Source organism: Scyliorhinus torazame, chromosome 12, assembly GCF_047496885.1.
Source record: "Scyliorhinus torazame isolate Kashiwa2021f chromosome 12, sScyTor2.1, whole genome shotgun sequence".
Taxonomy (NCBI): domain Eukaryota; kingdom Metazoa; phylum Chordata; class Chondrichthyes; order Carcharhiniformes; family Scyliorhinidae; genus Scyliorhinus; species Scyliorhinus torazame.
This window is the reverse complement of record NC_092718.1, coordinates 133192868-133219130: the sequence shown is the minus strand read 5'-3', so window position 1 is coordinate 133219130 and position 26263 is coordinate 133192868. Positions and strand designations below refer to the sequence as shown.

General features: G+C 54.0%; 1 protein-coding gene across 1 annotated transcript in view; it reads right to left on the bottom strand.

The window, feature by feature from the left end:
* rabac1 (Rab acceptor 1 (prenylated)) overlaps positions 1-26263 on the bottom strand; it is an 80769-nt gene that overhangs the window by 28838 nt on the left and 25668 nt on the right. The window contains exon 2 of the mRNA XM_072469086.1: positions 514-726. Within this exon, the coding sequence (XP_072325187.1) occupies positions 514-726 (213 nt within the window). The remainder of the gene's footprint in view (positions 1-513; positions 727-26263) is intronic.

The window sequence follows — 26263 nt, the reverse complement described above, 5'->3', positions numbered from 1 at the left end:
CACACTCCCAGGCCCTCCCTCCACCCACACACTCCCAGGCCCTCCCTCCACCCACACACTCCCAGGCCCTCCCTCCATCCACACACTCCCAGGCCCTCTCACCACCCACACACTCCCAGGCCCTCCCTCCACCCACACACTCCCAGGCCCTCCCTCCATCCACACACTCCCAGGCCCTCTCACCACGCACACATTCCCAGGCCCTCCCTCCACCCACACACTCCCAGGCCCTCCCTCCATCCACACACTCTCAGGCCCTCCCTCCACCCACACACTCTCAGGCCCTCCCTCCATCCACACACTCTCAGGCCCTCCCTCCATCCACACACTCCCAGGCCCTCTCTCCACCCACACTCTCCCAGGCCCTCCCTCCATCCACACACTCCCAGGCCCTCTCTCCACCCACACTCTCCCAGGCCCTCCCTCCATCCACGCATTCCCAGGCCCTCCCTCCATCCACGCTTTCCCAGACCCCACCCCCCCCCAGGCCCTCCCCTCCTCCCGGTCACTCACACACAGTAGACGATGAGTCCCAGGAACACAAACACATAGTTGCTCTGAAAATACTCGACATTCTTCACCAGCCGTTTACACATCTCGCCAAAGTTCTTGGGCCTTGAGAAGCGTTTTTGGTCGATGAACGAGGCCCATGGACGGATAGTCAGTCTGCGGCGCTCAATCCATTCCTTGGCCGGGCCCTGGGAGATGATCTTCGGGATGTACATCCTGCAGGGTGAGAGGCAAGAAGGAAATCAGAATTGTTATAGCACAGGAGCAGGCCATTCGGTGCAATGTGTCTGTGCCGTCCCTCCAAATGAGCATCATGACATAGTTCCAGCCTTTTTCCCAAACCCCTGCACGTTGAAATAATCATCAAATACTCTCTTGAAAGCCTCGATTGAACCTGCCTCCACCACATTTCCCGTCAGCTGGCTTTTCCCCATATTCATACACCGCCCCCTTTACCCTCCTCAACTGCCCCTCTGCCTTACCTGTGGACAGGAACCCAAATTCCAGCTGCAGTCTCTGCCGCTCCTTCAGACGCCCGTCACCCGGAGACTCCGCGTACCTCCTGTCCAGCTGTAAAAGTTCGCCTCCCAGCCTGTCCATCTCCGCCCGTTCAGCCTTCTCCTTATGGGCCGAATTGAGAGGAGTTCCCCCTAAAAATCGCCTTCAGTACCTCCCACACCATCCCAGCCGAGATCACACCCGTATGGGTCATTGTCTGTGCGGAGTCTGCACGTCCTCCCCGTGTCTGCGTGGGTTTCCTCCGGGTGCTCCGGTTTCCTCCCACAGTCCAAAGATGTGCGGGTTAGGTGAATTGGCCAATGATAAATTGCCCTTAATGTCCAAATTGCCCTTGGTGTTGGGTGGAGGTGTTGAGTTTGGGTAGGGTGCTCTTTCCAAGAGCTGGTGCAGACTCAAAGGGCCGAATGGCCTCCTTCTGCACTGTAAATTCAATGATAATCTATGATTAATCTAGGACAAAGGTTCGGCACAACATCGTGGGCCGAAGGGCCTGTTCTGTGCTGTATTTTCTATGTTCTATGTATCATCGATCCTTATGTACCCCCAAATGGCCTCCCTCACCTGCTCGCACACCTCTTCCTCCAATAAGAGCCCCACTGTGGGCGCTGGGACTTTCCTTTGCTCACTTGCAGGTCTACCCAGTGCGGGGCGTGGTCTGACACCACGATTGCTGAATATTCAGTATCCACCAGCTCAGCCCGCAGCGTTTTGGCCAACACAAAGAAGTCTATCCGGGAAAACACCTTGTGCACATGGGAATAGAATGAAAACTCCTTACACCTTGGCCTCCCAAATGTCCACGGATCAACCCCCGCCATGCGCTCCATAAACCCCATGATGCGACCATCAATTCACACGAGACGAAGAGTTGAAGTAAACCGTGGTTTTAATCAGCTAGATCTGTGCCTGCCTGCGACTGCACTGTACTGAGTGCCGCCTACAGGCTGCAGATCTATATACCTCCCCCCGAGGGGGCGGAGCCATAGGCTGGGCCCACAAGGGCATCAACATAATGCAATACAATGGTGAATGGTAGCAGTAATACATTCACCACATTCACCCCCTGTTAAAAAAATTGAAGTCCAGCGGGGGTGAAGGGAGGTCACACGGCACCTTGATCATTCGCTGCGATTGTCTGAGCTCTGGCTTCGCTGCGGGCATAGGTGTTGAACTCGTCGCTGCGGGCACGGGTGTTGGGCTCGTTGTCTCCGGGAGCATGTCGTCTGGAGCTTCATCACTGTAGGCCATGTGGGAGCGGGGGCGGTGTTCGGTGTAGGGTTGGTTGGGGGTGGGGGGGGGTAGGTGATGGTCGCAGGGGAACCGGCAGGTGCCAGATCACGGAGGGAAACTGTATCTTGTCGGCCGTCGTGGTGCGCCACGTAGGCATACTGAGGGTTGGCGTGAAAGAGCTGGACCCTCTCGACCAGGGGATCAGACTTATTGCTCCTCATGTGTTTTCGGAGGACAGGCCCCAGCGTTGTCAGCCAGGGTGGGAACGAGACCCCAGAGGTGGATTTCCTGGGCAAGACAAATAGACGGTCATGAGGGGTCTCGTTCGTGGCTGTGCAGAGGAGCGACCTAATTGAGTGGAGCGCATCGGGGAGGACGTCCTGCCAGCGGGACACTGGGAGACTTCTAGACCGTAGGGCCAGAAGGACGGCCTTCCATACCGTCGTGTTCTCCCTCTCCACCTGTCCGTTTCCCCGGGGGTTGTAACTGGTCGTCCTGTTCGAGGCAATGCCCTTACTGAGCAGGTACTGACACAGTTTGTCGCTCATAAACGAGGAGACCCGGTCACTGTGGACGTAAGTGGGGAAACCGAACAGGGTGAAGATGCTGTGTAGGGCCTTAATGACAATGGCAGAGGTCATGTCGGGGCATGGGATGGCAAAGGGGAAACGGGAGTACTCGTCAACGGCGTTGAGAAAATACACGTTGTGGTCAGTGGAGGGGAGGGGCCCTTTGAAATTGACGCTGAGGCGTTCAAAGGGCCGGGATGCCTTCACCAGGTGGGCCTTGTCTGGCCGATAGAAGTGCTGCTTACACTCCGCGCAGACTTGGCAATCCCTGGTCATGGCCCTGACCTCCTCGGTGGAGTAGGGCAGGTTGCGGGCTTTGATGAAGTGGAGAAGCCGGGTGACCCCCGGGTGACAGAGGTCATTGTGGATGGCCCGGAGTCGGTCAGCTTGCGCGCTGGAGCATGTGCCGCGGGACAGGGCATCTGGGGGCTCGTTGAGCTTCCCCGGATGATATACAATATTCTAATTATAGGTGGAGAGTTCGATTCTCCACCTCAAGATTTTATCATTCTTGATCTTGTCCCGCTGTGTTGTTGTTGAACATAAAGGCTACCGATCGTTGGTCGGTGACGAGGGTGAACCTCCTACCAGCCAGGTCGTGCCTCCAATGCCGCACAGCTTCCACAATGGCTTGAGCTTCTTTTTCGACCGAGGAGTGTCGAATCTCGGAGGGTTGAGGGTACGGGAAAAAAAGGCCACGGGTCTGCCTGCCTGGTTAAGGGTAGCGGCCAGGGCGACACCGGACGTGTCGCTCTCCACCTGAAAGTGGATGGACTCGTCCACCGCGGCTTTGGTAATGTCTGCCTTGAAGCGGCTGAAGGCCTGGCGGGCCTCAGTCGTCAGGGGGAAGATGGTGGCTTTGATAAGTGGGCGGGCTTTGTCCGCATAGTTGGGGACCCACTGGGCATAGTATGAAAAGAACCCGAGGCATCTTTTCAGGGCGTTGGGGCAGTGGGGGAGGGGAGTTGCAGGAGGGGGCGCATGCGGTCGGGGTTTGGCCATAGGACTCCGTTTTCCACGACATAGCCGAGGATGGCTAGTCGGGTTGTGCGGAAAACGCATTTCTCCTTGTTGTAGGTGAGATTGAGGGCTTGGGCGGTTTGGAGAAACTTCTGAAGGTTAGCGTCGTGGTCCTGCTGATCATGGCCGCAGATGGTGACGTTATCCAAGTACGGAAACGTGGCCCGCAGCCCGTACTGGTCCACCATTCGGTCCATCGTTCTTTGGAAGACCGACGCCCCGTTGGTGACGTCGAAGGGAACCCTGAGGAAGTGGAAGAGGCGGCCGTCTGCCTCAAAGGCCGTGTAGTGGCGATCTTCCGGGCGGATTGGGAGCTGGTGGTATGCGGACTTCATGTCTACCGTGGAGAAAACCCGGTAGTGTGTAATCTGATTCACCATGTCCGCTATCCGGGGAAGTGGGTACGCATCGAGTTGCGTGTACCGATTTATGGTGTGGCTGTAGTCTACAACCATCCGGTTCTTTTCCCCGGAACGGACGACCACCATTTGGGCTCTCCAGGGGCTATTACTGGCCTCGATGACCCCCTCCCTCAGGAGCTGCTGGACCTCTGACTTGATACAAGTCCTGTCCTGGACACCGTATCGCCTGCTCCTGGTGGCGACGGGTTTACAGTCGACGGTGAGGTTCGCGAAGAGCGAGGGAGCGGTGACCTTAAGGGTCGCGAGGCTACATACGGTGGGAGGGGGTAGGGGCCCGCCGAAGTTCAGGGTAAGGCTCCTGAGGTTGCACTCCAGTCCTAACAGGAGAGGAGCACAGAGATGGGGGAGGACACATAGCTTAAAATTGGCATACTTGGCGACACAGTACCCCGGATCTGCACTGAATGTGATCCGGAAGCAAGGGAGATTGTTTGGGATGCGGGAGAAATCTGGAGAGAACAGCACTTACCGTGTCTGGGTGTATGAAGCTCTCCGTGCTCCCAGAGTCAAACAGGCAGGGCGTTTCGTGCCCATTGACCCGGACGGTCATCGAGTTCCTGAGGGCTTGGGCCGTGACTGGTCAAGGGTGACAGCCCCGAGCTGCGGGGAGCCGGCGTGGTCGGAGGTAGCGGAGTGGTCCCAAGATGGCGGCCTCCGTTGGTCAGCGTTGAAGATGGCGGCCCCCATGAGTCGCATGTGTCGGGTAGGGTTAAAGATGGCGGCCCCCACGGGGCTGATGGCGCGTCCGAAGGGGGTGGTACCGCCACGCTGCGGGGTCTGCGGGCCTGTGAATCGGGCCTGCAATTTAGGAGCTTTGGATCTGGCCAGGCAGACTTTGGCAAAGTGCCCTTTCTTGCTGCAGACGCTACAGGTCGTGTTCTGAGCCGGGCAGCGCTGCCCGAGGTGCTGGTTCTGGCCGCAGAAATAGCAGGGCAGCGCCCCGGGTTGGGCGGGCAGCCGCGCGGCACAGGCCTGGGGCACCCTCTGGTCGGGTGTCCACGAGGGAATCGCGTGGTCGGAGGGGAAAGCATTGAGGCTCTGGAAAGCTACTTCTAAGGAGGTGGATAGTTTTGCCGTCTCTGCTAGGTCGAGGGCGCCCTTTTCGAGCAGGCGCTGCCTGACATAGTTGGACCGGACTCCAGCCAATAGGTGTCCCGGATGGAGAGTTCCAGATGCTGCGAGGCCGTGACGTCCTTGTAATTGCAGTTTCGAGCGAGTACCCTCAGGTGGCGTCAGTATTCCTCCAGCGATTCCCCGGGGCGTTGACGAGTGGTGAGGAGATGCCGCGCGAACACTTCGTTCACTGGCCTCATGTAGTGTCTTTTCAGGATCACGACCGCGTCTGCATTCGTGGTCGCTTCCTCGATAAATACAGACATTCGGTGGCTCATCCGGGCGTGGAGGAGACTCAGTTTCTGTGCCTCTGTGATGGCGGACGAGGAGGAGGCGGCGAGGTAGGCCTCAAAGCAGAGGAGCCAGTGCGAAAAGATTCCTTTGGCTTCAGCTGCCTGTGGGTCGAGTTCCAGTCGATCAGGTTTGAGGATGGCTTCCATAGCGATATCTTAGCTTATTAAATTGATGCACAATTGCTTCACAGCTCCAGGGTCCCAGGTTCGATTCCGGCTTGGGTCACTGTCTGTGCGGAGTCTGCACATCCTCCCCGTGTTTGCGTGGGTTTCCTCCGGGTGCTCCGGTTTCCTCCCACAGTCCAAAGATGTGCAGGTTAGGTGGATTGGCCATGATAAATTGCCCTTAGTGTCCAAAATTGCCCTTAGTGTTGGGTGGGGTTACTGGGTTATGTGGATGGGGTGGAGGTGTTGACCTTGGGTAGGGTGCTCTTTCCAAGAGCCGGTGCAGACTCGATGGGCTGAATGGCCACCTTCTGCACTGTAAATTCTATGATAATCTATGAAACCATCAATTCACACAAGACGAAAAGTTGAAGTGATCAGTGGTTTTAATCAGCTAGATCTGTGCCTGCCTGTGACAGCTCTGTACTGAGTGCCGCCTACAGGCTGCAGATCTATATACTTCCCCCTGAGGGGGTGGAGCCACAGGCGGAGCCCACAAGGGCAACAACATAATACAATACAAGGTAATGCAATACAATGGTGAATGGTAGCAGTAATACATTCACCACAACCCCGCAGCTCCTTTGCCAGAGCTGATACCTTCCCAGACCTGGAACTCGACCGATCCAGCCTTGGATCCAGGACCGTGTTAAAGTCTCCCCCCTAATCAGTTGATGTGAATCCAGGTCCGGGATCTTCCCCAGCACCTGTCTGACAAACTAAACGTCATTCCAGTTTGGGACATATATATTTACCAAAACCACGACCATTCCCTCCAATTGCCCACTAACCATAACATATCTTCCCCCGGGTCCGTTACTATATTCGCCACCTCAAATGCCACCTGCTTATTAACCAAGATCGCCACCCCTCTCGTTTTAAAGTCTAAGCCTGAATGGAAACCTGCCCAACCCATCCCTTAGAACATAGAACTGTGCAGCACAGAACAGGCCCTTCGGCCCACGATGTTGTGCCAAACAAGTCTGAAACTAAGATCAAATCAGCCTACTCCCAATCATTCTAGTGCACTCCATATGCCTGTCCAATAATGGCTTGAAAGTTCCTAAAGTGTCCGACTCCACTACCATAGCTGGGAGTGCGTTCCACGCTTCAACCACTCTGAGTAAAGAACCTACCTCTGACATCCCTCCTGTATCTTCCACCATGAACCTTATAGTTATGCACCCTTGTAACAGCTACATCGCCCGAGGAAAAAGTCGCTGAACGTCCACTCTAACTATCTCCCTCATCATCTTATACACCTCAATTAAGTCACCTCTCATCCTCCTTCGCTCCAATGAGAAAAGCCCTAGCTCACTCAACCTTTCCTCATAAGACCTACCCTCCAATCCAGGCAGCATCCTGGTAAATCTCCTTTGCACCCTTTCCAATGCTTCTACATCCTTCCGATAATGAGGTGACCAGAACTGCACACACTACTCTAAATGTGGTCTAACCAAGGTCTTGTACAGCTGCAGCATAACCTCACGGCTCTTAAACTCAATCTCCCTGTTAATAAATGCTAACACACTATAGGCTTTCTTCACGGCTCTATCCACTTGGGTGGCAACTTTCAGAGATCTATGGACATGAACTCCGAGATCTCTCTGCTCCTCCACATTCTTCAGAACCCTGCCGTTAACCCTGTAATCCGCATTCAAATTTGTCCTACCAAACTGAATCACCTCGCACTTATCAGGGTTAAACTCCATCTGCCACTTTTCAGCCCAGCTCTGCATCCTATCAATGTCTCTTTGCAACCTGCAACAGCCCTCCACCTCATCCACTACTCCATCGATCTTGGTGTCATCAGCAAATTTACTAACCCAATCTTCAACTCCATCATCCAAGTAATTGATAAAAATCACAAACAGCAGAGGACCCAGCACTGATCACTGTGGTACACCGCTGGTCTCCATGATGAAAATTTTCCATCCACCACCACCCTCGGTCTTCTATGTGATAGCCAGTTACTGATCCAATCGGCCAAATTTCCCTCTATGCCATGCCTCCTTACTTTCTGCATGAGCCGACCATGGGCTTATCAAACGCCGTACTAAAATCCATGTATACGACATCAACTGCTCCACCTTCATCTGTGTACTTAGTTACCTCCTCAAAGAATACAATCAAACTTGTGAGGCAAGACTTACCCCTCACAAATCCGTGCTGACTATCCTGGATTAAGCTGTATCTTTCCAAACGATCATAAATCCTATCCCTCAGGACCCGTTCCAATAATTTACCGATGACCAAAGTGAGACGAATCGGCCTATAATTCCCAGGGTTATACCTATTCCCTTTCTTGAACAAGGGGACAACATTCGCCTCTTTCCAGTCTTCTGGCACTGTTCCTGTGAGGACATAAAGATCAAAGCCAAAGGCTCTGCAATCTCATCCCTCGCCTCCCAAAGAATCCTAGGATATATCCCATCAGGCCCAGGGGAATTATTTAACCTCAGGCTTCTCAAAATTTCTAACACATCTTCCTTCCGAATACCTACCTCCTCCAGCCTACCAGCGTGTATCGCACAATCCTCCTCAACAACATGGCCCCTCTCCTTTGTGAACACTGAAGAAAAGTATTCATTTAGGGCCTCTCCCATATCTTCAGACTCCATGCACATGTTCCCACTACTGTCCTTGACCGGCCCTAACTTCAACTTGGTCATTCTTTTATTCCTCACATAAGTGTAAAAAGCCTTGGGGTTTTCCTTGATCCTACCCGACAAGGACTTCTCATGCCCCCTCCTAGCTCTCCTAAGCCCTTTTTTGAGCTCCTTCCTGTCATGATATACACCAGTATATCATGGTGCAGATACACACACACTGATGGCCACACAGCAAGACACACAACACCGCAGCTAATCACCAGTTAGAGCACACTCACTATCAAGACAGGGGGCATCAGAGTTCCCGCTCATTCGGGATGCAGCCTCCTACAAGGACAGAGCTTACAGCACAGGTCCTCACCATGTGCTGAGTGCATAGACTGGTTCGGACAGGCATAGGTCTTTAGTTTAATCTAACATCGTGTTAACCCACGGTGAAAGTATGTTCAACAGTTTCTAACTTAATAAAATAGTGTTGCACTATTTTAAGTGTTGGTGGCCTGTATGTGTTCCATGGATCCAGGGCACCCAACACATCATGATACCAGGAGTTGAGGGATATTAGAACTTCTTAGACCTACCTGCAAGTGATCTGCCTTCCACCAGCATACAGTCATCCTGCAAAATGGACAGCGTCCGCCCGCCACCGCTGCTCCGCATCACCGGTAACCTAGGGGCCAACTGGAAGACATTCAAACAACGCTTCCAGCTCTACCTTGAAGATAGACCGGGAAGATGCCTCGGACACCAAGAAGATCGGTCTCTTCCTATCCACGGCCGGGGAACATGCCATCCACGTTTTCAATTCTCGCACCTTTGCTGATGAAGATAAATCAAAATTCAAGACGCTCCTCCTCATGTTTGACACTCACTGCAACATAAGAGGTGAATGAAAGTTTCGAGTGCTATGCATTCCAACAGCGTTTACAGGGTAAGGGTGAACCTTTCCAGTCCTGTCTCACCCACCTCCGCATCCTTGCGCAGTCCTGTAATTACGGGCCCACCACCGACTCCATGATACACGACCAGATTGTTTTCGGGGTTCAGTCGGACCCCCTACAGCCAGCAGCTCCTCAAGGTACAGCAGCTCACCCTTGCGACCGCCATCGAGACCTGCGTGCTACACGAACACGCCACTAGTCTGTATTCCCACATCCAAGCGGCTGAAACGGCGCAGCAAGGTCCCCACGAGCCAGAACGGGTCCAAGCAATCGAGCAACTCCAGGGCCTCAGCCTGGATGAGAGCGGCCATTTCGCACGCTTTTCGCGGACCCCCGCGCTTGTGCGCACCGAACAAGGGGGCGGTGACTTCGACGAATGTACTGCGCAGGCGCGCACCACGTACGGCCGCATCGCGCATGCGTGGTGACGCAGCGAACGTACTGACGCTACAACGTGCGGCAACTGTGGCTCCGCCCACTTAAAGCAACAATGCCCTGCCAAACCCGACGATGCCAGAGATGTGGCAAACTTGGACACTATGCTGCTTTATGCATATCAGCTCGGCCTGCAAATTCGTATCGCTTCGGCCAGCCTCGCAGGAATGTCCGGGCCATTCAACCCACGGTCACCGAGTCCAATGCGGACCTACTATCCGATATTGACACCGAGGACCCCAAGACACCTTTTCGAATAGGTATCGTTACAAAAAACAGGGTGTCCCTGAAGCAAAGAATCCAGCCTCTATCGGTATACAGCATCGATCCAGACGATGAGTGGTGTGCCACCCTTACGGTCAACCGGTCCCAAATACGATTCAGCCTGGACACTGGTGCCTCCGCCAATCTCATTGGTCTGACCTCGAAAGCCTTAGTGTCAAACCAGCCATCCTCCCATCAGCCTGCCAGCTATTAGATTATAATGGCAATGTCATTGCTGCCAGCGGCTCGTGTCAGCTCGAAGTGACGCACAAGTCACGCAAAGCCATCCTTCCCATTGAAATCGTTGGCTCCTCGAAAACCTCCCTGCTTGCGCGCAGGCATGCAAGCTGTTGAACGTAGTTCAGAGATTTCACTCTCTCTCTCGCTCCTGCTGACACGTCTGCCTTTCAGGACACAGACTTCAGGGCGTAGCTCAACGCCATTATCAACCAGTACCACAAAGTCTTCGAGGGCATGGGCACGCTCCTGTACACCTACAAGATTTTATTAAAACCGAATGCCACGCCTGTGGTGCACGCACCTCGCAGGGTCCCGGCACCCCTTAAGGACCGCCTCAAGCAGCAGCTGCAGGACCTCCAGAACCAAGGAGTGATTTCCAAAGTCACGGAACCGACCGACTGGGTTAGTTCCATGGTATGTGTTAAAAAGCCTTCCGGCGAATTGAGAATTTGCATTGATCCCAAGGATCTAAATCGCAATATCATGAGGGAGCATTATCCAATTCCTAAGCACGAAGAGCTCACATGTGAGATGGCTCGCGCCAAGCTCTTCACCAAAATCGACGCCTCAAAAAGGATTCTGGCAAATCCAGCTCGATAAATCCAGCAGGAAACTTTGCACATTTAATACCCCGTTTGGTAGATATTATTACAACAGGATGCCGTTCGGGATCATATCTGCATCAGAAGTGTTCCATAGGATTATGGAACAAATAATGGAAGGCATTGAAGGTGTTCGCGTCTATGTCGATGACATAATCATTTGGTCCACCACCCCGCAGGAGCATGTTAGTCGCCTCCAGCGCGTATTCAGACGTATACATGATCATGGCCTCCGCCTCAACAGGGCCAAATGCTCTTTTGGTCAGACGGAACTCAAGTTCCTCGGGGACCACATCTCCCAATTGGGTGTGCAGCTGGATGCGGACAAGGTAGCTGCCATCACAGCTATGAAAACGCCAGAGGACAAGAAGGCGGTCCTCCGATTTCTGGGCATGGTCAATTTTTTAGGGAGATTTATCCCTAACCTCGCCTCTCATACCACGGCTCTCAGGAACCTGGTCAGGAAGACGACAGACTTCCAATGGCTCCCTGCCCACGACCGCGAATGGAGAGAACTCAAAGCAAAACTGACCACGGCCCCGGTCTTAGCTTTCTTTGATCCAGCAAAGGAGACCAAAATTTCGACCGATGCCAGTCAATCCGGCATTGGGGCAGTGCTCCTTCAAAGTCATGAGGCATCAGCATGGGCCCCCGTTGCATATGCGTCACGTGCGATGATCCCCACAGAACAGCGCAACGCGCAGATAGAGAAAAGGAGTGCCTGGGCCTTCTGACTGGTGCGGTTAAGTTTCACAATTATGTCTACGGACTTCCTCAATTCATCGTCGAGACCGACCATCGCCCACTGGTCAATATAATACAGAAAGACTTGAACGATATGACGCCTCGCCTCCAGCGTATTCTTCTCAAGCTCCGGCGATACGATTTCCAGCTGGTATACACCCCAGGCAAAGACCTCATCATTGCTGACGCTCTCTCGAGGTCAGTCAACACTCCATGTGACGCGACGGGATGTGTCTGCCAAGTTGACGCACATGTGGCATTCGCGACCTCCAATCTACCTGCCACGGATGAACGTCTCGTCCAAATTCACCGCGAGACGGCGGCTGACCCCTTGCTACAGCGTGTCATGCTCCACCTAACGGACGGGTGGCTCAAAGGCCAATGCCCTCAGTTCTATAATATCAGAGATGATCTGGCGGTAGTAGACGGGGTTCTTCTAAAACTGGACCGCATTGTCATCCCGCATAGCATGCGCCAACTTGTCTTGGAACTACATGAGGGCCACCTTGGCGTGGAAAAGTGCCGCCAACGGGCCCGAGAGGCAGTGTACTGGCCCGGCATTAATGAGGACATAGCCAACACAGTGCTCAACTGCCCCACTTGTCAGCGCTTCCAGCCGACCCAACCACGTGAGACCCTGCAGCCCCATGAGTTGGTCATGTCACCATGGACCAAGGTGGGCATCGACCTGTTCCACACGCTGGGTAGAGACTATGTCCTGATCGTGGACTACTTTTCGAATTACCCGGAGGTGATACGGTTGCACGACATCACCTCGTCTGCAGTCATTCGTGCATGTAGAGAAACATTTGCTCAACACGGCATCCCGCTCACGGTTATGTCGGACAATGGCCCCTGCTTCAGTAGCCAGGAATGGTCCAACTTTGCCAGGCGGTACAATTTTCCCATGTGATATCCAGTCCCCTGTACCCACAATCCAACGGCAAAGTGGAGAAGGGAGTACATATCGTCAAACGGCTCCTATGCAAGGCTGCCGATGCTGGGTCCGATTTCCACCTTGCCTTGCTGGCCTATCACTCCGCCCCGCTGTCCACTGGCCTGTCGCCAGCCCAGTTACTCATGGGTCGTACCCTGAGGACGACGGTGCCGTCCATCCATGTCCCAGACCTCGACCACGTTCCGGTCCTTCGCCGGATGCAGCTGTCTCGTGCACAGCACAAGGCAACTCATGACTCCCGTGCAGCTGATCTCCCTGCTCTGGCTCCAGATGACAATGTCCACGTCCATCTTCCGGATGGGGGCTGGTCTGCGACCGCTGTTGTCCTTCGGCAGGTGGCCCCCTGCTCGTTCCTGGTTCGTCTATTCTGCGCCGCAATCGACGCGCCCTTCGTCTCGTTCCACGCTCGCCACATGATCCTCCACTGTCGCCTCGCCCTCCTGCTGACCCTGCCATGGACTATGCAGAAATCCCTGTCACTCTGCCTCCCCCTGACTCTGACACAGTCCAGCCCGCTCCTGAACCGGCGGCTCTCGACCCACCCTTGAGGTGGTCAACCAGAATTAGTCTCCCACCTCAGAGACTTAATTTATGAACTTTGCGGACTTATAGGCTCTCTGAATTGTTTTGTTGCTTTGTTTGATCGTTTCCCTGGTTTGTATATAGTGTTGATCTCGTTATTCTTGTTGCATACTGCTTCTCTGCACCAGGCACCTTCCCATGTAAATAGCTTAGTTCTCATGTACGTAGTCCTGTAAATATGTCTTTGCACCCCACACGTAGTTAGGAACATTCTCATCATACATTATTTATTGCCACACACATACATTCTCTTATAAAAGGGGGGATGTCATGATATACACCAGTATATCATGGTGCAGACACACACACTGATGGACACACAGCAAGACCATTCAACACACACAACACCGCAGCCAATCACCAGTTAGAGCACACTCACTATAAAGACAGGGGGCATCAGAGTTCCCGCTCATTCGGGATGCAGCCTCCTACAAGGACAGAGCTTACAGCACAGGTCCTCACCATGTGCTGAGTGCATAGACTGGTTTGGACAGGCATAGGTCTTTAGTTTAATCTAACATCGTGTTAACCCATGGTGAAAGTATGTTCAACAGTTTCTAACTTAATAAAATAGTGTTGCACTATTTTAAGTGTTGGTGGCCTGTATGTGTTCCACGGATCCAGAACACCCAACACATCACTTCCTAGCTATCTTGTATCCCTCAAGTGCCCGAACTGAACCTTGTTTTCTCATCCTGACATAAGCCCCCTTCTTCCTCTTGACAAGACATTCAACCTCTTTTGTAAACCATGGTTCCCTCACTCGACCATTTCCTCCCTGCCTGACAGGGACATGCATATCAAGGACACGCAGTATTTGTTCCTTGAACAAGCTCTACATCTCAATTGTGCCTATCCCTGACAGTTCCTGTTTCCAGCTTATGCTCCCCAATTCTTGCCCAATCGCATCGTAATTACCTTTCCCCCAGTTATAAACCTTGTCCTGCCGTATGTTCCCATCCCTCTCCATTGCTATAATGAAAGTCACCGAATTGTGGTCACTATCTCCAAAGTGCTCTCCCACAAACAAATCTAACACTTGGCCCGGTTCATTACCCAGTACTAAATCCAATGTGGCCCCCCCTCTTGTCGGTCTATCCACATATTGTGTGAGGAAACCCTCACTGGATGAAAACAGCCCCATCCAAACTATTTGAATTAGTGGTTCCAATAAATATTTGGAAAGTTAAAGTCACCATGACAACTACCCTGTGACTACCACACCCATCCAAAATCTGCATTGCAATCTTTTCCTTCACATCTCTGTTGCTGTTTGGGGGCCTATAGAAAACTCCTAACAAAGTGACCGCTCCTTTCCTATTTCTAACTTCATCCCACACTACCTCGGTAGACAGAGCCTCCTCAAACTGCCTTTCTGCAGCCATTATACTATCCTTGATTAACAATGCTACTTCTCCACCTCTTTTACCACCTTCCCTAATCTTACTGAAACATCTAAACCCCGGAACCTCCAACAACCATTCCTGCCCCCGTTCTATCCACGTCTCCGTAATGGCCACAAAATCGTAGTCCCAGGTACCAATCCATGCTTGAAGCTCACCAACCTTATTCCTGATGCTCCTCGCATTAAAGTAGACACACTTCAAAACACCTAAACTTCCTCAACCTAATCTGATCCCCCACCTTCAAATGTGTCTCCTGTAACATGGCCCCTTCCGCCTTCAGTTGCCTCAAATGCATGAACACACGGCCCATTCAGTCCCCAAACGTTCCACATGACCAGCCTGGTCAGGGGGCACCCCGCCTGTTATGTGAGAGGACCTTTATGAAATGGGTGTGTATATAAATATCTGCAGTGAGAGTACCTTTAAGAAATGGGTGTTTATTACTGCAGTGATGTCAGCAAGTGGGTGGAGCTGGGCAGTCTGTCAGCTTTTTACTTTCGCTTTAGGCTTTTTGCTGCAGGGTGGGTTTGGTTTCATTTTAGTCTTGGAGAAGCTGCAATTGCAGCAGGATGTGTGTGAATCTCTGCAAGCTTATGAGTGTCCATTTGTTGATTTCAACGTGGTAACTGTTCTCAGTAGTGAAGTTAAACCTGAGGTGCTTCTGTTAAAGGTTTTGTTTTTAAGTCTTATGGATGTTAAAAGGAAAGCTTAAAGGATTACTTAGTGTTGTAGTCTTTGGGGGTTGTATTTGAATTAATGGTTGCTAAGATGTTCACTGTATGTTTTAAAAAGGTTAACTTGAGTTCATAGAATAAACACTGTTTTGCTTTAAAAATACTTTTCCATTTCTGCTGTACCATACCTGTAGAGTGGGCCATGTGCTCCCCATTCCACAATCTATTAAAAGTTGTGGGTCAGGTGAACTCCATGATACACTTTGGGGTTCTCTAAACCCTGGCCCATAACAAATTGGGGGCTTGAGGGGGATAAAAGTCTATCTATTGGATTGGCTTAGTGAACTTAAAGACAGTGAGGGGTGAGCATATTGTGGTTGCTTTTCAGGTGTGGCACCGGTATGATGGTGGTCTTCTTGAAGCAGGTGGGGATCGCGGAACGGAGTAGGGAGAGGTTGAAGATGTCTGCTAAACACATCTGCTAGCTGGTTCGCGCCGGCTCTGGAGTGCACAACCAGGGACTCTGTCAGGACCCGTTACTTACCAAGGGTTCACTTTCATGAAGGCCAATCTGACTTCGGAAGCTGTGACTGTGGGTATGGGTGTGTCTGGGGCAGTTGACAGCGGTTTGATGGTTTCCTGCTCGAACCAAGCATAGATTGAGTTCAACCGGGAGGGGTGTGCTGCGGCCAGAGATTCCGCTCGGCTTCACTTTGTAGCGCGTTAATTATTTAAGCCTTGCCACAACCGACAAGAGTCTGCGATGTTAGTCTGTGACTCTAGCTTGGATTGATATTGTCTCTTGCCATCCCTGATGACTTTGTGGAGGTTGTACCTGGATTTCTTGTATAAGTCAGTGTCGCCTGACATAAACGCCTCAGACCTGGCCTTCAGTAGGGAGTCAATCTCCCGATTAAGCCATGGTTTCCAGTTGGGGAACGTACTACTTTCTTTGGCACACAGTCTTCTACATATTTGCTGATAAAGTCTGTGACAGTGGTGGCATCCCATTTAGGTTGGTTGTGGAGTTCTTAAATTTGGGCCACTGACTCCAAGCAGTCACGTAGGAGCTCTTCTGTTTCCTCGGATCGGCACAGCACAACCTTCTGAACTGGATTCTCCCACTTATGTTTCTGCTTGCATGTCAGGGGAAGGAGCACCGTCTTATGGTCCGATTTTCTGAAGTGCGTTTGGGGGTTGGCCCTGATAGGACAGGAGATGTGTTGGTGGAATTTTGGCAGCACACTCTTGAGATTCGCCTGGTAGAAGTCCCTGGCCACGAGCGGGAACAGTTTCTCTCAATCTATTCATGATCTTGAACATCTCTATCAAATCTCCTCTTAGCCTTCTCTCCAAGTAGAACAGTCCCAACCTCTCCAATCTATTCTCATAACTGAAGTTTTAATCCCTGGAATCATTCCTGTAAACCCCTTCTGCACTCTCTCCAGTGTGTTCACATCCTTCCGATAGTGTGACTCCCAGACTGTGCACAATATTCCAGCTGGGGCCTAACTAGTGTCTTGTTTAAGTTCAGCACAATCTCCTTGCTCTTGTACTCTATGCCCCTATTAATAAAGCCCAGAATACTATATACTTTATCAGCTGCTCACTTCACCTGTCCTCCCACCTTCAATGATCTCTACACATATACACACAGGTCCCTCTGCTCCTCTACCACTTTAAGAATTTCTCACCGGATTTTATATTGTCTCTCCATATTCCTCCAGCAAAAATGCATCACGACACGGGAGGGTTTAAACTAGTATGGCAGGGGGGTGGGCACGGGAGCAATAGGTCAGAAGGTGAGAGCATTGAGGGAGAACTAGGGAATAGGGACAGTGTGGCTCTGAGGCAGAGCAGACGGGGAGAAGTTGCTGAACACAGCGGGTCTGGTGGCCTGAAGTGCATATGTTTTAATGCAAGGAGCATTACGGGTAAGCAAATGAACTTAGAGCTTGGATTAGTACTTGGAACTATGATGTTGTTGCCATTACAGAGACCTGGTTGAGGGAAGGGCAGGGTTGGCAGCTAAACGTTCCAGGATTTAGATGTTTCAGACGGGATAGAGGGGGATGTAAAAGGGGAGGCGGAGTTGCGCTACTTGTTCGGGAGAATATCACAGCTATACTGCGAGAGGACACCTCAAAGGGCAGTGAGGCTATATGGGTAGAGATCAGGAATAAGAAGGGTGCAGTCACAATGTTGGGGGTATACTACAGGCCTCCCAACAGCCAGCGGGAGATAGAGGAGCAGATAGGTAGACAGATTTTGGAAAAGAGTAAAAACAACAGGGTTGTGGTGATGGGAGACTTCAACTTCCCCAATATTGACTGGGACTCACTTAGTGCCAGGGGCTTAGACGGGGCGGAGTTTGTAAGGAGCATCCAGGAGGGCTTCTTAAAACAATATGTAAACAGTCCAACTAGGGAAGGGGCGGTACTGGACCTGGTATTGGGGAATGAGCCCGGCCAGGTGGTAGATGTTTCAGTAGGGGAGCATTTCGGTAACAGTGACCACAATTCAGTAAGTTTTAAAGTACTGGTGGACAAGGATAAGAGTGGTCCGAGGATGAATGTACTAAATTGGGGGAAGGCTAATTATAACAATATTAGGCGGGAACTGAAGAACATAGATTGGGGGCGGATGTTTGAGGGCAAATCAACATCTGACATGTGGGAGGCTTTCAAATGTCAGTTGAAAGGAATACAGGACCGACATGTTCCTGTGAGGAAGAAAGATAAATACGGCAATTTTCGAGAACCTTGGATGACGAGTGATATTGTAGGCCTCGTCAAAAAGAAAAAGGAGGCATTTGTCAGGGCTAAAAGGCTGGGAACAGACGAAGCCTGTGTGGCATATAAGGAAAGTAGGAAGGAACTTAAGCAAGGAGTCAGGAGGGCTAGAAGGGGTCACGAAAAGTCATTGGCAAATAGGGTTAAGGAAAATCCCAAGGCTTTTTACACGTACATAAAAAGCAAGAGGGTAGCCAGGGAAAGGGTTGGCCCACTGAAGGATAGGCAAGGGAATCTATGTGTGGAGCCAGAGGAAATGGGCGAGGTACTAAATGAATACTTTGCATCAGTATTCACCAAAGAGAAGGAATTGGTAGATGTTGAGTCTGGAGAAGGGGGTGTAGATAGCCTGGGTCACATTGTGATCCAAAAAGACGAGGTGTTGGGTGTCTTAAAAAATATTAAGGTAGATAAGTCCCCAGGGCCTGATGGGATCTACCCCAGAATACTGAAGGAGGCTGGAGAGGAAATTGCTGAGGCCTTGACAGAAATCTTTGGATCCTCACTGTCTTCAGGGGATGTCCCGGAGGACTGGAGAATAGCCAATATTGTTCCTCTGTTTAAGAAGGGTAGCAAGGATAATCCCGGGAACTACAGGCCGGTGAGCCTTACTTCAGTGGTAGGGAAATTACTGGAGAGAATTCTTAGAGACAGGATCTACTCCCATTTGGAAGCAAATGGACGTATTAGTGAGAGGCAGCACGGTTTTGTGAAGGGGAGGTCGTGTCTCACTAACTTGATAGATTTTTTCGAGGAGGTCACTAAGATGATTGATGCAGGTAGGGCAGTAGATGTTGTCTATATGGACTTCAGTAAGGCCTTTGACAAGGTCCCTCATGGTAGACTAGTACAAAAGGTGAAGTCACACGGGATCAGGGGTGAACTGGCAAGGTGGATACAGAACTGGCCAGGCCATAGAAGCCAGAGGGTAGCAATGGAGGGATGCTTTTCTAATTGGAGGGCTGTGACCAGTGGTGTTCCACAGGGATCAGTGCTGGGACCTTTGCTCTTTGTAGTATATATCAATGATTTGGAGGAAAATGTAACTGGTCTGATTAGTAAGTTTGCAGACGACACAAAGGTTGGTGGAATTGCGGATAGCGATGAGGACTGTCTGAGGATACAGCAGGATTTAGATTGTCTGGAGACTTGGGCGGAGAGATGGCAGATGGAGTTTAATCCGGACAAATGTGAGGTAATGCATTTTGGAAGGTCTAATGCAGGTAGGGAATATACAGTGAATGGTAGAACCCTCAAGAGTATTGAAAGTCAAAGAGATCTAGGAGTACAGGTCCACAGGTCATTGAAAGGGGCAACACAGGTGGAGAAGGTAGTCAAGAAGGCATACGGCATGCTTGCCTTCATTGGCCGGGGCATTGAGTATAAGAATTGGCAAGTCATGTTGCAGCTGTATAGAACCTTAGTTAGGCCACACTTGCAGTATAGTGTTCAATTCTGGTCGCCACACTACCAGAAGGATGTGGAGGCTTTAGAGAGGGTGCAGAAGAGATTTACCAGAATGTTGCCTGGTATGAAGGGCATAAGCTATGAGGAGCGATTGAATAAACTTGGTTTGTTCTCACTGGAACGAAGGAGGTTGAGGGGGGACCTGATAGAGGTATACAAAATTATGAGGGGCATAGACAGAGTGGATAGTCAGAGGCTTTTCCCCAGGGTAGAGGGGTCAATTACTAGGGGGCATAGGTTTAAGGTGAGAGGGGCAAGGTTTAGAGTAGATGTACGAGGCAAGTTTTTTACGCAGGGGGTAGTGGGTACCTGGAACTCGCTACCGGAGGAGGTAGTGGAAGCAGGGACGAAAGGGACATTTAAGGGGCATCTTGACAAATATATGAATAGGATGGGAATAGAAGGATACGGACCCAGGAAGTGTAGAAGATTGTAGTTTAGTCGGGCAGTATGGTCGGCACAGGCTTGGAGGGCCGAAGGGCCTGTTCCTGTGCTGTACATTTCTTTGTTCTTTGACACACTTCTCCTCATTCAACTCCATCTGCCACGTGTCTGCCCACTCCACCACTGTCTGTGTCCTTTGGAAGTTCTACACTGTCACCCTCAGTTTACAATATTTCCATCAACGACATTGGGTGGGGGAGGGGAGTCAGTGAGGGAGAGCAAGGAAAAGAGTCGGGTTGGGGTACAGCTGGGAAACACCTCCTCCTGCACACTGGCTCTGCCTGAAAACCCTCCAGTCACATAATAACATGTGAATGAGGAGTAGGAGTTAAGCCATTCGGTCCCTCTGGCCTGATCCTCCTTTCAATAAGATGACTGTTGCTCAGGTCAACCCCACATTCCGCTCCCCGTTCTCCAGCCCTGGGCCACATCCCGCAACCGATAATCTTTCAGCCAGATTGTTAGTCAACAATCTATCCACCTCTGCCTGAAAAGTAATTGCGGCCCCGCGTACGCCAATCACTGGGGACAAGAGCTCCTCAAACTCGCAGCCCTCTGAGAGAAAACAGTTCACCTGATCATCATGGTAAATTGGAGACACCATTATTTATAAACTCAGTTCCCCAGTCCAAAGGCAAAACATCCTCTCAGTCTCACCCTGCCAAGCTCCCTCAGGATTTTAGATGCTCCAATAAGGTCACCCTGTCATACTTCTAAATTCCCAGAGGTTAGAGGTCCAGCCTGGCCAAGCTCTCATCAAAGCAGAATCATATCTTTTCCCCAGGATCAGTCAAGGAAACCTGATCCGCACTGCTTTCAACACAATTATGCGAGCGACTGAACAGCAAGCCAGCCGAATCCGCAGTGGGACGGGACGAGCGAGAGGACAGCAATCCAGCCGATTCCACAGTGGGACGGGACGAGCGAGAGGACAGCAAGCCAGCCGATTCCGCAGTGGGACGGGACGAGCGAGAGGACAGCAATCCAGCCGATTCCGCAGTGGGACGGGACGAGCGAGAGGACAGCAAGCCAGCCGATTCCGCAGTGGGTCGGGACGAGCGAGAGGACAGCAAGCCAGCCGATTCCGCAGTGGGACGGGGCTAGTGACAGGACAGCAAGCCAGCCGATTCTGCAGTGGGATGGGGCTAGTGACAGGACAGCAAGCCAGCCGATTCCGCAGTGGGACGGGGTGAGCGAGAGGACAGCAAGCCAGCCGATTCTGCAGTGGGATGGAGCGAGTGACAGGACAGCAAGCCAGCCGATTCTGCAGTGGGACGGGGCGAGCGAGAGGACAGCAAGCCAGCCGATTCCGCAGTGGGACGGGGAGAGTGACAGTACAGCAAGCCAGCCGATTCCGCAGTGGGACGGGGCGAGCGAGAGGACAGCAAGCCAGCCGATTCCGCAGTGGGACGGGGAGAGTGACAGTACAGCAAGCCAGCGGATTCCGCAGTAGTACGGGGTGAGCGAGAGGACAGCAAGCCAGCCGATTCCGCAGTGGGACGGGGAGAGTGACAGGACAGCAAGCCAGCCGATTCCGCAGTGGGACAGGGCGAGCGAGAGGACAGCAAGCCAGCCGATTCCGCAGTGGGACGGGGAGAGTGACAGGACAGCAAGCCAGCCGATTCTGCAGTGGGACGGGGTGAGTGACAGGTCAGCAAGCCAGCCGATTCTGCAGTGGGACGGGGAGAGTGACAGGACAGCAAGCCAGCCGATTCCGCAGTGGGACGGGGAGAGCGAGAGGACAGCAAGCCAGCCGATTCTGCAGTGGGACGGGGAGAGCGAGAGAACAGCAAGCCAGCCGATTCCGCAGTGGGATGGAGCGAGTGACAGGACAGCAAGTCAGCCGATTCCGCAGTGGGACAGGGCGAGCGAGAGGACAGCAAGTCAGCCGATTCCGCAGTAGGACGGGGTGAGCGAGAGGACAGCAAGTCAGCCGATTCCGCAGTGGGATGGAGCGAGTGACAGGACAGCAAGTCAGCCGATTCCGCAGTGGGACAGGGCGAGCGAGAGGACAGCAAGCCAGCCGATTCCGCAGTAGGACGGGGTGAGCGAGAGGACAGCAAGTCAGCCGATTCCGCAGTGGGACAGGGCGAGCGAGAGGACAGCAAGTCAGCCGATTCCGCAGTAGTACGGGGTGAGCTAGAGGACAGCAAACCAGCCGATTCCGCAGTGGGATGGAGCGAGTGACAGGACAGCAAGTCAGCCGATTCCGCAGTGGGACGGGGCTAGTGACAGGACAGCAAGCCAGCAGATTCCGCAGTGGGACGGGGTGAGCGAGAGGACAGCAAGCCAGCCGATTCCGCAGTGGGATGGAGCGAGTGACAGGACAGCAAGCCAGCCGATTCCGCAGTGGGATGGAGCGAGTGACAGGACAGCAAGTCAGCCGATTCCGCAGTGGGACGGGGTGAGCGAGTGGACAGCAAGCCAGCCGATTCCGCAGTGGGACGGGGAGAGTGACAGGACAGCAAGCCAGCCGATTCCGCAGTGGGACGGGGTGAGCGAGTGGACAGCAAGCCAGCCGATTCCGCAGTGGGACGGGGCGAGCGAGAGGACAGCAAGCCAGCCGATTCCGCAGTGGGACGGGGAGAGTGACAGTACAGCAAGTCAGCCGATTCCGCAGTGGGACGGGGAGAGCGTGAGGACAGCAAGCCAGCCGATTCCGCAGTAGTACGGGGTGAGCGAGAGGACAGCAAGCCAGCCGATTCTGCAGTGGGATGGAGCGAGTGACAGGACAGCAAGCCAGCCGATTCCGCAGTGGGACGGGGAGAGTGACAGGACAGCAAGCCAGCCGATTCCGCAGTGGGACGGGGTGAGTGACAGGTCAGCAAGCCAGCCGATTCTGCAGTGGGACGGGGAGAGTGACAGGACAGCAAGCCAGCTGATTCCGCAGTGGGACGGGGAGAGCGAGAGGACAGCAAGCCAGCCGATTCCGCAGTGGGACGGGGAGAGTGACAGGACAGCAAGCCAGCCGATTCTGCAGTGGGACGGGGAGAGTGACAGGACAACAAGCCAGCCGATGCCGCAGTGGGACGGGGAGAGCGAGAGGACAGCAAGCCAGCTGATTCCGCAGTGGGACGGGGAGAGCGAGAGGACAGCAAGCCAGCCGATTCCGCAGTGGGACGGGACGAGTGACAGGACAGCAAGCCAGCCGATTTCGCAGTAGGACGGGGAGAGTGACAGTACAGCAAGCCAGCCGATTCTGCAGTGGGACGGGGCAAGCGAGAGGACAGCAAGCCAGCCGATTCCGCAGTGGGACGGGACGAGTGACAGGACAGCAAGCCAGCCGATTTCGCAGTAGGACGGGGAGAGTGACAGTACAGCAAGCCAGCCGATTCTGCAGTGGGACGGGGCAAGCGAGAGGACAGCAAGCCAGCCGATTCTGCAGTGGGACGGGGCAAGCGAGAGGACAGCAAGCCAGCCGATTCCGCAGTGGGACGGGGCGAGTGACAGGACAGCAAGCCAGCCGATTCCGCAGTGGGACGGGGCGAGCGAGAGGACAGCAAGCCAGCCGATTCTGCAGTGGGACGGGGAGAGTGACAGGACAGCAAGCCAGCCGATTCCACAGTGGGACGGGGAGAGCGTGAGGACAGCAAGCCAGCCGATTCCGTAGTGGGACGGGGAGAGCGAGAGGACAGCAAGCCAGCCTATTCCGCAGTGGGACGGGGAGAGTGACAGGACAGCAAGCCAGCTGAATCCGCAGTGGGACAGGGCGAGCGAGAGGACAGCAAGTCAGCCGATTCCGCAGTAGTACGGGGTGAGCAAGAGGACAGCAAGCCAGCCGATTCCGCAGTGGGATGGAGCGAGTGACAGGACAGCAAGTCAGCCGACTCCGCAGTGGGACGGGGGACGGGGGACGGGGGGGGGGGGGGGGGGGGGGAGTGACAGGACTGCAAGTCAGCCGATTCCGCAGTGGGTCGGGACGAGCGAGAGGACAGCAAGCCAGCCGATTCTGCAGTGGGATGGGGCTAGTGACAGGACAGCAAGCCAGCCGATTCCGCAGTGGGACGGGGTGAGCGAGATGACAGCAAGCCAGCCGATTCTGCAGTGGGATGGAGCGAGTGACAGGACAGCAAGCCAGCCGATTCCGCAGTGGGACGGGGGGAGTGACAGGACAGCAAGCCAGCCGATTCTGCAGTGGGACGGGGCGAGCGGGAGGACAGCAAGCCAGCCGATTCCGCAGTGGGACGGGGAGAGTGACAGTACAGCAAGCCAGCCGATTCCGCAGTGGGACAGGGAGAGTGACAGGACAGCAAGCCAGCCGATTCCGCAGTGGGACAGGGCGAGCGAGAGGACAGCAAGTCAGCCGATTCCGCAGTAGTACGGGGTGAGCGAGAGGACAGCAAGCCAGCCGATTCTGCAGTGGGATGGAGCGAGTGACAGGACAGCAAGCCAGCCGATTCCGCAGTGGGACAGGGCGAGCGAGAGGACAGCAAGTCAGCCGATTCCGCAGTAGTACGGGGTGAGCGAGAGGGCAGCAAGCCAGCCGATTCTGCAGTGGGATGGAGCGAGTGACAGGACAGCAAGCCAGCCGATTCCGCAGTGGGACGGGGCGAGCGAGAGGACAGCAAGCCAGCCGATTCTGCAGTGGGACGGGGAGAGTGACAGGACAGCAAGCCAGCCGATTCCGCAGTGGGACTGGGAGAGCGAGAGGACAGCAAGCCAGCCGATTCCGCAGTGGGACGGGGAGAGTGACAGGACAGCAAGCCAGCCGATGCCGCAGTGGGACGGGGAGAGCGAGAGGACAGCAAGCCAGCCGTTTCCGCAGTGGGACGGGGAGAGCGAGAGGACAGCAAGCCAGCCGATTCTGCAGTGGGACGGGGAGAGCGAGAGAACAGCAAGCCAGCCGATTCCACAGTGGGACGGGGAATGCGAGAGGACAGCAAGCCAGCCGATTCCGCAGTGGGACGGGGAGAGTGACAGTACAGCAAGCCAGCTGATTCTGCAGTGGGACGGGGAATGCGAGAGGACAGCAAGCCAGCCGATTCCGCAGTGCGACGGGACGAGTGACAGGACAGCAAGCCAGCCGATTCCGCAGTGCGACGGGACGAGTGACAGGACAGCAAGCCAGCCGATTCCGCAGTGGGACGGGGAGAGCGAGAGGACAGCAAGTCAGCCGATTCCGCAGTGGGACGGGGAGAGTGACAGTACAGCAAGCCAGCTGATTCTGCAGTGGGACGGGGAATGCGAGAGGACAGCAAGCCAGCCGATTCCGCAGTGGGACGGGGAGAGTGACAGTACAGCAAGCCAGCTGATTCTGCAGTGGGACGGGGAGAGCGAGAGGACAGCAAGCCAGCCGATTCCGCAGTGGGACGGGGAGAGTGACAGTACAGCAAGCCAGCTGATTCTGCAGTGGGACGGGGAATGCGAGAGGACAGCAAGCCAGCCGATTCCGCAGTGCGACGGGACGAGTGACAGGACAGCAAGCCAGCCGATTCCGCAGTGCGACGGGACGAGTGACAGGACAGCAAGCCAGCCGATTCCGCAGTGGGACGGGGAGAGCGAGAGGACAGCAAGTCAGCCGATTCCGCAGTGGGACGGGGAGAGTGACAGTACAGCAAGCCAGCTGATTCTGCAGTGGGACGGGGAATGCGAGAGGACAGCAAGCCAGCCGATTCCGCAGTGGGACGGGGCGAGCGAGAGGACAGCAAGCCAGCCGATTCCGCAGTGGGACGGGGAGAGTGACAGGACAGCAAGCCAGCCGATTCCACAGTGGGACGGGGAGAGCGTGAGGACAGCAAGCCAGCCGATTCCGCAGTGGGACGGGGAGAGCGAGAGGACAGCAAGCCAGCCTATTCCGCAGTGGGACGGGGAGAGTGACAGGACAGCAAGCCAGCCGAATCCGCAGTGGGACAGGGCGAGCGAGAGGACAGCAAGTCAGCCGATTCCGCAGTAGTACGGGGTGAGCAAGAGGACAGCAAGCCAGCCGATTCCGCAGAGGGATGGAGCGAGTGACAGGACAGCAAGTCAGCCGATTCCGCAGTGGGACGGAGGACCGGGGGGGGTGGGGTGACAGGACTGTCAGTCAGCCGATTCCGCAGTGGGTCGGGACGAGCGAGAGGACAGCAAGCCAGCCGATTCCGCAGTGGGACGGGGCTAGTGACAGGACAGCAAGCCAGCCGATTCTGCAGTGGGATGGGGCTAGTGACAGGACAGCAAGCCAGCCGATTCCGCAGTGGGACGGGGAGAGCGTGAGGACAGCAAGCCAGCCGATTCTGCAGTGGGACGGGGCGAGCGAGAGGACAGCAAGCCAGCCGATTCCGC